The 11,063-nt window shown below is 65.4% G+C and overlaps 2 protein-coding genes across 2 annotated transcripts in view; one reads left to right on the top strand and one right to left on the bottom strand.

The window, feature by feature from the left end:
* Positions 1–2,594, top strand: part of DTX1 (deltex E3 ubiquitin ligase 1) — an 11,181-nt gene extending 8,587 nt beyond the window's left edge. The window contains exons 7-9 of the mRNA XM_059485245.1: positions 541–702; positions 796–885; positions 2,187–2,594. Coding sequence (XP_059341228.1) covers positions 541–702; positions 796–885; positions 2,187–2,411 — 477 coding nt within the window. The 3' untranslated portion in view covers positions 2,412–2,594. The remainder of the gene's footprint in view (positions 1–540; positions 703–795; positions 886–2,186) is intronic.
* Positions 2,595–2,733: 139 nt separating this feature from the next.
* Positions 2,734–9,396, bottom strand: LOC132081615 (rasGAP-activating-like protein 1). The gene is given in 21 exon segments (XM_059485448.1): positions 2,734–2,828; positions 2,879–2,978; positions 3,508–3,636; positions 4,973–5,022; positions 5,025–5,073; positions 5,197–5,389; positions 5,517–5,649; positions 5,710–5,783; positions 5,950–6,040; positions 6,043–6,091; positions 6,174–6,291; positions 6,391–6,479; positions 6,803–6,840; positions 6,843–6,899; positions 6,902–6,938; positions 7,061–7,142; positions 7,869–7,998; positions 8,079–8,118; positions 8,212–8,347; positions 8,436–8,492; positions 9,332–9,396. Coding segments are annotated over 21 exon segments (1,812 nt in total).
* Between the last annotated feature and the right edge of the window lie 1,667 nt (positions 9,397–11,063).

The raw sequence follows: 11,063 nt of genomic DNA, 5'->3' as shown, positions 1-11,063 counted from the left end.
TGGGTGCTGAGTGGGTGTTGAATGGGTTCTGGGTGGGTACTGGGTGTTGGGGAGTGCTGAGGGGGTGCAGGTGGGTGCTGGGTGGCTGTGAGGGGTTCAGGGTGGGTGCTGGGGAGTTCTGGAATGTTCCAGCTAAGTGCTGTCTGGGTGCTGGGTGGGTTCGGGGAGGTTGAGTGGGTGCTGGAATGGGTGTGGGCATTGGGTGGGTGATGGGTGGATGATGGGTGGGTGCTGGGCAGTTCCAGGTGGGTGCTGGGTGGGTATTGGGTGGGTATTGAGTGGGTTTTGGGTGGTTCAGGTGGGTGCTGGGTGGGTGTTGGGGAGTGCTTGGGGGTCCAGGTGGTGCTGGATGGGTGCTGGGGGATCCAGGTGGATAGTGCTGTAGTCCAGGTGGTGCTGGGTGGGTGCTTGGGGGGTCCAGGTGGGTGCTGGGTTGGTGCTGGGTGGTCCAGGTGTTGCTGGGTGGGTGCTGGATGGTCCAGGTGTTGCTGGGTGGGTGCCAGGTGGGTGCCACCCCTGAGGTCCCCGTGGTGCCCCCAGGATGGCAGCCTGCAGTGCCCCACCTGCAAGGCCATTTACGGGGAGAAGACGGGCACGCAGCCCCCCGGGAAGATGGAGTTCCACCTCATCCCCCACTCCCTCCCGGGATACACCGACTCCAAAACCATCCGGATTGTCTACGACATCCCCACCGGCATCCAGGTGAGGGGGGACCCCGGTGGGGTGGTGACTCCCTGTCCCCATGTCCCCGTGTCCCCGTGTCCCTGCTCACCCCCTGTCCCCACACTGACCCAGGGCCCGGAGCATCCCAACCCCGGCAAGAAATTCACGGCACGAGGCTTCCCACGGCACTGCTACCTGCCCGACAACGAGAAGGGCAGGAAGGTGGGATGGGATGGGATGGGATGGGATGGGATGGGATGGGATGGGATGGGATGGGATGGGATGGGAAGGGATGGGATGGGATGGGATGGGGTGGGGTGGGGTGGGGTGGGGTGGGGTGGGGAGAGAAAGCATAGCAGGGATGGAAAAAGATAGGATGGCACAAAATGGGAAGGGAAGGAGTGGAAGGAGGATGGATGGGATGGGAATGGGATTGGGTGGGGAAGGAAAGGTATGGGATGGGATGGGATGGGATGGGATGGGAACAGAAAGAATGGGGAGAATAGAATAGGAAGGGATGGGGTGGGATGGAAGGAGGATGGATGGGATGGGAAGGAATGGGATGGGGTGAGGAAGAAAAGGGGTGGGATAGGATAGGATAGGATAGGATAGGATAGGATAGGATAGGATAGGATAGGATAGGATAGAATGGGAAGGGATGGGATGGGATGGGATGGGATGGGATGGGATGGGATGGGATGGGATGGGATGGGATGGGATGGGGAGAGAAAGAATAGCAGGGATGGAATGAAAGAATAGCCCAGAATGGGAAAGAATGGGAAAGGATGGGGTGGAAGGAGGATGGATGGGACGAGGAGTGGGATGGGGAAGGGAAGGGGAAGGGGAAGGGAAGGGAAGGGAAGGGAAGGGAAGGGAAGGGAAGGGAAGGGAAGGGAAGGGAAGGGAAGGAGGAAGGGAAGGGAAGGGAAGGGAAGGGAAGGGAAGGGAAGGGAAGGGATGGCGTGGGATAGGATGGGAAGGGATGGGATGGAATGGGGTGGGATGGGATGAGAAGAGAAATGATGGAATGAGATGGGAAGAGAAAGAATGGGGACCATAGAATGGGAAGGGATGGGTGGGATGGAAAGAGAATGCATGGGATGGGATGGGATGGATGGGATGGGATGGGATGGGATGGGATGGGATGGCTGCAACTGCACTGGGGTGGGATGGGGGGTACTACAAGGAAGGGTGACATCCTGTGGGCACCGTGCTGGGGCTGAATCCCACCCTGTTGGGGCTGGGGCTGTGCTGTGCCGGGGAAGGAGGTGCTGGGGTTGCCTTGGGGCTGTGCCACTCCATGCCAGGCTGTGTGGGGTTGCTGTGGGTCTGTGCCACTCCATGCCAGGCCGTGCCAGGGGTGCTGGCTGGCTGTGCCAGTCCATGCCAGGCTGGGTTGGGGTTGCCGTGGGGCTGTGCCAGTCCATGCCAGGCTGGGTTGGGGTTGCCGTGGGGCTGTGCCAGTCCATGCCAGGCCATGCCAGGGGTGCTGGGTGGGTGAGCCCTGGCCGTGCCCGCCGCAGGTGCTGAAGCTGCTGATCGTGGCCTGGGACCGGCGGCTCATCTTCACCATCGGCACCTCCAACACCACGGGAGAGTCGGACACGGTGGTGTGGAACGAGATCCACCACAAGACCGAGTTCGGCTCCAACCTGACGGGGCACGGCTACCCCGACCCCAACTACCTGGACAACGTGCTGGCCGAGCTGCTGGCCCAGGGCGTGTCCGAGGCCACGCTGAAGGACTGAGCCGGGCCGGGGCTGCCCTGGCCCCGTGTCCCGCCCGTGCCACCCGCGCCGCTTCCCGCAGCCCCGCCCGGCGGGCCCGTCCCCCGTCCCCCGTCCCGGGCCACCCGGTGCCACCCACCGCGTGTCCCCGCGTGCGTCTCTCTGTCTGTCTGTCTGTCCGCCCGTCCCGGCTCGGCCCGCTCTCGTGGCGATAGCGTCGTGGTCTTTTTTCTACCCGTGGCCTCTTTGCGCGTCTGTGCCACCCGTGTCACCCGTGCGTCACCCGTGTCGCCCGCCGCTGCCCCAGGAGCCGCGCACAGCCGGTGCCATGTACATCTCAGTGTTACAGAATACACCCCGTGCCGGGCTGCCGGCCCCGCGTCCCCTCTGTGCCCTCCCGGGCTGGGCTGCGAGGGGACGCTGGGGCTCTCCGGGGCTCTGGGGACAGGGAGGGCACTTGGGGGTGGCTCTGGGGACAGGGAGGGCACTTGGGGGTGGCTCCGGGGTCTCGTCGCGGCGGGCGAAGGCGTCGTGGGCCATTGTCCAGGTCTCGCAGCACCTCCTGCGGCCTCTCCCCAGCGGGTCCCGCTGCAGCCCAGGGTGGGGTCAGCGCCACCTGCGGCACCCACCCGTGACCCTGCCAGTCCCCCTGGCACCGCCCGCGGGCATCCACCCCCGACACCCACCCGTGGTGTCCCCACAGCCCCTCCCGGTGCCCCCGTCCCGTCACATCTCACCCTGTGCCACCCCCGGACTGCGTGTGTCCCCATGTCCCCGTGTCCCCTGTCCCCGTGTATCTGCTGTCCCCTCGTGGAGGGAGCCGGAGCGGTGCCCTGTGGTGCCCGCAGGGCTCTGCCAGCCTGTGCCAGCCCCCACCCCGGGTCCCCATGTGTCCCCCCCAGTGTCCCCAGGGCTCCCGTACCTGCCTGGCCCGGGCAGGGGGGCCCGGCCACCGCGCTGCCACCTCACCCACTGTGATTGTGACAGGGACGGAGTGGTGTCACCTCGAGTGCCACCCCCTCCTACGACCCGAGGGTGCTCCTGGCAGCACCAGGGTGGTGGCATTGACCCAGCACCAGCCATGTCCCCTCCCTGCCCTGTGTCCCCGCTCACCCACGGTGACCAGGGCGTACAGGAAGGCCCGCACATGGGTGGCACTGGGCAGGAGGACGGCGTTCAGCGGGGCCATCCACGGCTCCTTGCCCTGCCCCAGCTGCAGCCCCAGGTTCCTGAAGCTCTGCAGAGCGTGTCCCATGCAGGGAAGGGGTGACACTGCTGTGTCCCTGCTGGTGTCACCCCCTGGGCCACCCTGGCTGCTCCCCTGGACCCCGAGGGCTCAGGGGTTGGGAAAAGCGGAGCAGCTGGAGGGGTGATGGGACCCAAATTCTGCCCCTGTGCTGTGCCCAGCTTGTGGTGGCACAGCTTGGGGACAGGCAGGACTGGCCTCAAGTGGCACAGGAAGGAGCCAGCCCATGGTGTGTGGCACAGGGGCAGGAATGGCCCTGCCCTGCTTGGGGTCCCCATCATTCCCTGGGGTTTCTGTCCCTCCCTTTCTGGCCTCCCCATTCCTTGTGGGTTCCCATCTCTCCATAGGGTCCACGTCCCTCACAGAGGCCTCCATCCTTTCTGGGATTTCTCTCTGAAGTCCCAAACCCTCCCTGGGCTCCCCAGCCCTCCCCACAATCCTTGTCTCTCCCAGTGATCCCCATCCCTCTGCAGGTCCCCTACCCACCCCAAGGGTCCCCATAATCCCCAAGGATCCCCATCCCTCTTCAAAGGTTCCCATCCTTCCCTGGAGTTCTCATCCCTCCTCAAACTCCCTGTCCATCCCCAAGCATCCACATTCCTCCCCAGGAGCCCCACTCTCCCTAAGGATCCCCATCCCCCCACAGTGTCTCCATCCCTCCCCAGGTCCTCCACCCTTCCCAGGGTCCTTATCCATTCCCAGGCTTCCTGTATCTCCCCAGGGTCCTTATTTCTCCCCCACTCCCCCACCCTTCCCAAGGGTCTCCATCTCTCCCCAACGTCCCCATCCCTATCCAAGGTCCCCACTCCTCCCTGATGTCCCCATCCCTTCCCAAGGTCCCCATCCCTCTCCCTGGTGTCCCCATCCCTCTCCAAGGTCCCCATCCCTCTCTGGTGTTCCCATTCCTTCCCAAGGGTCCCCATCCCCCTCCCTGGTGTCCCCATCTGCCTCCAATATCCCCATCCCTCTCCAAGGTCCCCACAGCTCCCTGGTGTCCCCATCCTTTCCCATGGGTCCCCATTTCTCCCTGGCATCCCCATCCCTCTCCAAGGTCCCCATCCCTCTCCAAGGTCCCCATCCCTCCTCAATGTCCCCATCCCTCTCCAGTGTCCCCATCCCTCTCCAAGGTCCCTTTCCCTCCCCAGTGTCCCCATGCCTCCCAAGATCCCCATCTCTCCCTGGTGTCCCCATCCCTTTGCACGGGTCCCCATTCCTCCCCAATGTCCCCACCCCTCCCTGGTGTCCCCATCCCTCCCTGCTATCCCCATCCCTCTCCAAGATCCCCTTCCCTCCCTGGTGTCCCCACCCCTCCGCGGTGTCCCTGTGCTGTCCCCACCTTGGCGAGCAGCAGGAGCGTGCGGCTGGTGCCGGGCTCTGCGTGAGCACAGCGAAGAAGCGAAGGAAGAGGAACCCACTGATGGAGAAGTACCTCACCTCCTGGAGGGGGACAGGGCCAGCTCAGGGGACAGGGCCAGCTCAGGGGACAGGGCCAGCTCAGGGCACAGGGACAGCTCTGAGCTTGCTGTGGTGCTCCTGGGGCTGTGCAGACCCCAGCCCCACCTCGTGCTGTGCCGAGGGGAATTGCTGCTCCACCCGCCTGCGGAGCTGCTGGAAGGCCACCCTCATGGGGAGGGGACACTTGTCCACTGAGCCCAGGATGGCATCGAGGATGTCCCCCAGGTAGCCCTTCAGCAGCTCCAGGCTGCTCTCCTGCGCCTGTGCCTCCAACAGGGTCCCCTTGAAGGAGATCCTCCTGTGGGGACACCTCCGGGTCAGGAACACCGGGAATGGGGGCACTGAGCTGGCCAGAAGTGACCCAATAGGTGTCCCCTTCCTGCAGGGGACACAGGGACATGCCAGGGACATCCACCTGTGCCCACCTGCCCCGGCTCAGCTCCATCTTGCCGGGGTCCAGCTCCACATATTTCTTCTCCTCAAAGATGCAGTTCAGGACTGGCTTCAGGACCTCATGCAGGTAGGGCAGCCCCATCACCTGCAAGGGGTGGGAGGGCACTGTCCTTGTCCCCAAACGCCCTGCTGGGACACCATGGAGGCGTCCCTTTCCATGCTCACGTTCATGAATGGATTTGGAGGCCAGCGAGTTGGAGCGGAAGAGGGTGTTGGGATCAGCTGGAAGGGCACAGAGGCTGTGGCAAGGTGGGCACAGGGTGACATCCCAGCTGTCCCTGGTGTGCCCAACCCCAGGGACATGTGGCACCTTTCCTGCGTCTCCCTTGGTGTCCTCACTCTTTCTCCATGGCAATCTGGAGCAACCCAGGTTTGGGGTTTCTTGGGGTGGTTCTGGGCACTTACTGGTCCTGGCCAGTGGTGAGGTAGTCCAGGAGGGGCACAGCCAGCCCTTGGCCCAAGAAGGTCTTCACCAACTTGGTGGCCACGTCCTGCCAGCTCCTGAGGTCACCTCCTCCAGGATAGCCAGGGCTGTGCCCTCGGGGGACTGTGGGGAGGGCAGGGTGGGCACAGCAGGGCCTCCACACTGGGGTGGTCACCCCAAAGTTCCCCACAGCCCCAGCACCCACCTGGGCAGGGCAGAGGATGGGCTCGGTGAGGAGCTGGATGAGGGGCTGGTGGTGGTGGGAGGGCAGGACCGTGTCCTGCAGCGGCCTCACTGCCAGCCTCAGGGCACCCAGCTGTCCCCTGCAGTGACACAGGGGCTCACCTGGGTCCTGTGCCCTCCATGGGGGCCACCTCGTGCTGCCCTGGTCACAACCTCCTGTCCCCTCTGCCTGCACTCACCCGTGCTGCTCGGTGGTGCTGGGGAAGGGCAGAAGATGGAAGCAGCCCCTGGTGGGGCCCAGGCAGAGGGTGTCCAAGAAGAACTAGACCTGGGGGACAGGGGCAGGGTCTGGGTGGGTGAGGGGACATGTGCCAGTCCCCTGTGCTGTGCCTCCCTTGGGGGACGGCCTAGGACATGCAGGACATGTGCCAGTCCCCTGTGCTCCCTTGGGTGACAGCCCAGGACACACAGGGTTTGGATGGACGAGGGGACATGTGCCAGCCCCCTGTGCTGCACCTCCCTTGTGGGACAGCCCAGGACACGCAGGATCTGCATGTGGCACTGCCCCCATCCCGGTGGGCTCACCCAGACCCCGCACCGGGGATGCAGAGGTGCCCCCAGCCCCATTGGGGTGTGCCCCGAGCTCCTCACCCGCCCCAGGAAGTCGTTCTTGCCCACCATGTCCCATCCCAAAGCTCCACGCTCAGCACGGCCTCTCCCAGCTCCCCCTCTGGCAGCTCGAACTCAGCACCTCATCCCAGCGAGGCAACCGCGTTTTCTTCGCCACCTGCGGGCACCGGCACTGGTGCCCGACGGTGCCCGAGGGTGCCCGGGGGTGCCCGGGGGTGCCCGAGCCTCCTGGGTCCGTGCAGTAGCCGGTGCCACCCCCATCAGCCAGCAGTGACTCACGGCTGTCTCCAGCGTGTGCCCGCAGCACGACACCCGGCCAAAGGGGTCCGAGGTGCCCGAGGCGTCCCGGGGGGCCGGGTCCCTGTGAGGACATGGGGTCAGCAGGGTTTGTCCCCACCTCCACGGTCCCTGCTGCCCCGTGCCAGCTCGCCTGGGCATATGGGGCAGCCAGCAGGTGCCAGGGGGTGCTGGGGGGATCGTGTCCCCATTTCCAGGGAGCCCTTCCTCCTCCAGTCCCTCCTGGCTGTCCCCATGGCCACCCTGTCCCCAAGGCCATCCCGTTGCCTTGGTAGCCGCTTTGGTTGCCATGGCAGCGGGATGCTGCCTCTGCTGGCTGCTCCATCTGTCAGCTGTGTGTGCGTGTCACCATGTGTGTGTGTGTCACTGCGTGTGTGCGTGTCACCGCGTGTGTGTCCCTGTGCACGCTCACATGCACTTGCACGCACATCTGCACCCCCAAACCCAGACGGGCACCCTGGGCAGTGCCTCAGTTTCCCCAAATTTTGGAACCAAAGGGCAAAAACATGGTGAGAGCCAACCATTCTGGTGGGGACAGACCCTGGTGCTCCTGTGCCCCTGTCCCCAAGCAGGGATGGCAGCACACTTCCCACTGAGCCCCCACGGCATTGTCACATGTGGGTTGGCACCGCTGATGTCCCCAGCCTGGTGCAATGAGGATCCTTCTGAGTATGGAAAGGGGAGGACAAACCCTATGCCACCACTGTCCCCATCCCCTCCTCTCCTCCCTCCCACCAAAAATGAGACCCCGTGATGGTGGTGGCAGCCCCGGGAGCTGCCATCCCCCCACCTGGCCTCGATGAGGTGGCAGCACAGCACCCGCGGGTGGCCCTGCTCGGGGACCCACAGCTCCAGGTGGATCTCACCCTGCACCTCCTGGTTGGGGCTCACAGGTGCTGGGCCGAGCCAGCTGTCAATGCCTGCCGAGGGGGACAGCGTGGGCACCCCATGGTGGCAGCATGGGTCCCGCTGTCCCCCACCCCACTGTGCCCCCCCTCACCCCGCAGCTTGGCTGAGATCTGCTGGTGGCTGAGTGACACCTTGCCGATGGCATCGTCCAGCCTGTGAGGGAACAGACACAGAAGGACACTGCTGGGGACCTGCCACCCCTCGGGGGGGTCCCCAGTGCCCACTCTGCCCGTGCTGTCTCCCTTCCCAATGGTGTCTTCATCCAGCACATAGATGGCGAGGCTGTGGAATCCACGGGGCAGAGGCAGCGTGATTTCCTCACCCCAAAAAGGGTTCAGGCTCTTCCACACGGTGGCTGTCCTGCCGGGATGGCAGAGGTGGCTGTCCCCCCAGGGAGGATCCCCCACTCCTGTGTGTCCCCTCCCCGTGTGGGACAGTGTCCCCGTACCTGGCCACCACCTCGTTGTCCACCTTGACCACGCAGTAGGAATGGCTGGAGCCAGACCTGGGCAGGGGATGGGGGTGCCCAGGGTCGGGAATCCCCCCCACCCTGGAGGCCTCAAACCCCGACAGTGAGGCACTAGGGGTGAGCTGAGCTGCTCAGTCTGACCCTGGCCCTGCATCTCTGTGTCCCTGTGTCACCCACCCGTGCGTACCACTCTCTGTCCAGCAGCACAGCCCAGCCCGAGTCCCTGTGACACCCCAGGGTGTCAGGATGACACCGCTCTGGCCCTTTCCACCAGAAAGAGAATGGGATGGAGGGATGAGGGATGGATCCAGGGGCAATCCACCCGCTCGCTGCAAAGCCCCTTTCTGCCGGAGCAGCACTGAGGGGTGCCGGCCCTGCTGGAGCCCCAAATCCCCAGGAGGTGCTTCACAAGGACTGAGACCCCGAGATGGACGAGCGACGTGACTCCAGTCTCTGTCCCTGCCATGGGACGGGAAGTGGGAGTGGTTCCCCGCGAGCCCCTTTGCAGCCCCACCACAGCCCCAGGCTGGGTTTGGGGGCGCTGGGAGCAGCACGGGGCACCCCATCATTGTGCAGATCGCCGGCTGTGCCCAGACCCCCGCAATGGGACACCCCCCGAGGTAGGGACACGGCTCCGCTCCCGGCTGCCCAGCCCTGGGAGCAGCTGGCGGTGCCAAGCTGGCACATCCGGAGGTGCCCGGGAGTGCCAGCTCCGCTGAGCCGTGTCCCGGGGCAGGAGCGGGCGGGGGTCTCCCTGCAGCCCCCGATCACCACCCCACACTCCCAAAGGCGCGGGGGTGCAGGGGCTCCCCGCCACATCTCCCGGGGTGGGTCTGGGGTAAATAGGGGGGCGCTGAGCCCCCCGAGCCACTCACAGGTCCTTGGCGGGCAGGTCCTTCCCCTCCTGCACCCGGCAGCGCAGCCGGGTGGTTTTGCCCATGCCGGCGGACTTCAAACTTCGGGGCGGGCACCTGGGGGGCTGCGATGGGTGCCCGGGGGTGCCCTGAGCCCCCGCGAAGCGCCGCGGGGCTGCCGGCACCGGCCCCCTCCTCTTCCTCCTCCTCCTCCTCCTCCGCCGCCGCTTCGCACCGCCGCTTCTTCCTCTTTCCTCTCCTCGGTGATTTTGCTGCCGCTCCGCTCCCACCTGCGCCAGGCGGGCACAGGGCGAAGGGCGAGCAGGGGGAGGTGGCACCGTGCCCATCGTGGGGGTCCCATCGCCAGCCAGCGACCGGACAGCAAAGCCACCCCCCGTCCAAGAGGCGGGGAAACTGAGGCACGGCAGAGCGGTGGCACCTGTGGTGAGGGGATCCTGTCGTGTCACAAGGGGTGACAGGGATGGGGGGCTCGGTCTGGACCCCAAAGTGCCAAAGTAGGGAGGGAGAATGGGTAAACCCTGGATTTGGGGATCAGGGGAGGAAGGAAGTGCATGGGACCCCCCAAGGGTCCTCCGGGAGACCCCAGCCCTCAGAGGGGGCACCCGGTGCCAAATCGGGGGGACTCCAGCAGGTCTTGGGGTGTCTGTGGGTGCAGCACCCCAATGCCACCGCTCCCTGCACCAGGGACCCTGAGCCAGAGAGGATGGGGGGCGAGGGGGGACACCCCTGGAGGGGCTGTGGAATTTGGGGTGCTGGCCAGCTGTGTGCTGCTGGCATTGTCAGGGTGGGTGTCACCCAGGGAGTGCTGGAGGGGCTCAGAGGAGGGGTGCTGACTCTTGGGGGGCTGATGATGGGGTGCTGCTCCTTGGGGGGACAATGTGGGGCACGGGGTGATCGGGGTGCTGCTAAAGAGGGGCTTAGTGAGATCCTTGGGGGCTGCTGGGGGGGATGAATATAGGGGTGCTGATTTTTGGGGGCTGCTGAATTGGGGGGTGTCACCCAGCGGGTGCGGGGTTCTGGGGGTGTCGCTGGCAGGGGGTGTCCTCGTGTGGGTGCTGCATCCTGGGGGTGTCACTGGCGGAGGGGGTGTCCCCGTGTGGGTGCTAAGGGAGGAGGTGTCACTGGTGGGGGCTGTCACTGGTGAGGGGTTTCACTCTGTGGGTGTTGGGTCCCCGAAAGGGGGATCACTGGCGGGGGCTGTCACCTTGTGTGTCCTGGGGGCTGTCACTGCCAGGGGGTGTCCTGGTGTGGGTTTGGGGGAATGTCACTGCCAAGGGGTGTCCCCGTGAAGGTGTTGGGTCCCTGAGGGTGTCACTGCCGGGAGATGTCCCGGTGCCGGGTCCCTGAGGGTGTCCCGGTGCCCGGAGGTGTCCCGGTGTGTGTCTCTGAGGGTGTCACTGCCAGGGGATGTCCCGATGCCGAGTCCCTGAGGATGTCCCGGTGCCGGGAGGTGTCTCGGTGCCGGGTCTCTGATGGTGTCGCGACCGGGAGCTGTCCCCGTGCTGGGTCCCTGAGGGTGTCCCTGCCGGGAGTTGTCCCGGTGTGTGTCTCTGAGGGTGTCCCGGTGTGTGTCCCTGAGGGTGTCCCTGCCGGGAGGTGTCCCGGTGTGTGTCTCTGAGGGTGTCCCTGAGGGTGTCCCTGCCGGGAGGTGTCTCGCTGCGTGTCACTGAGGGTGTCCCTGTCAGAAGGTGTCCCGGCGTGTGTCTCTGAGGGTGTCGCTGCCCAGGGCCTG

This window comes from Ammospiza nelsoni, chromosome 18 (assembly GCF_027579445.1).
Source record: "Ammospiza nelsoni isolate bAmmNel1 chromosome 18, bAmmNel1.pri, whole genome shotgun sequence".
In the NCBI taxonomy this organism is placed as follows: Eukaryota; Metazoa; Chordata; class Aves; order Passeriformes; family Passerellidae; genus Ammospiza; species Ammospiza nelsoni.
Note: the sequence above shows the minus strand (reverse complement) of the source record. Positions and strands in the feature narration are given on the sequence as shown.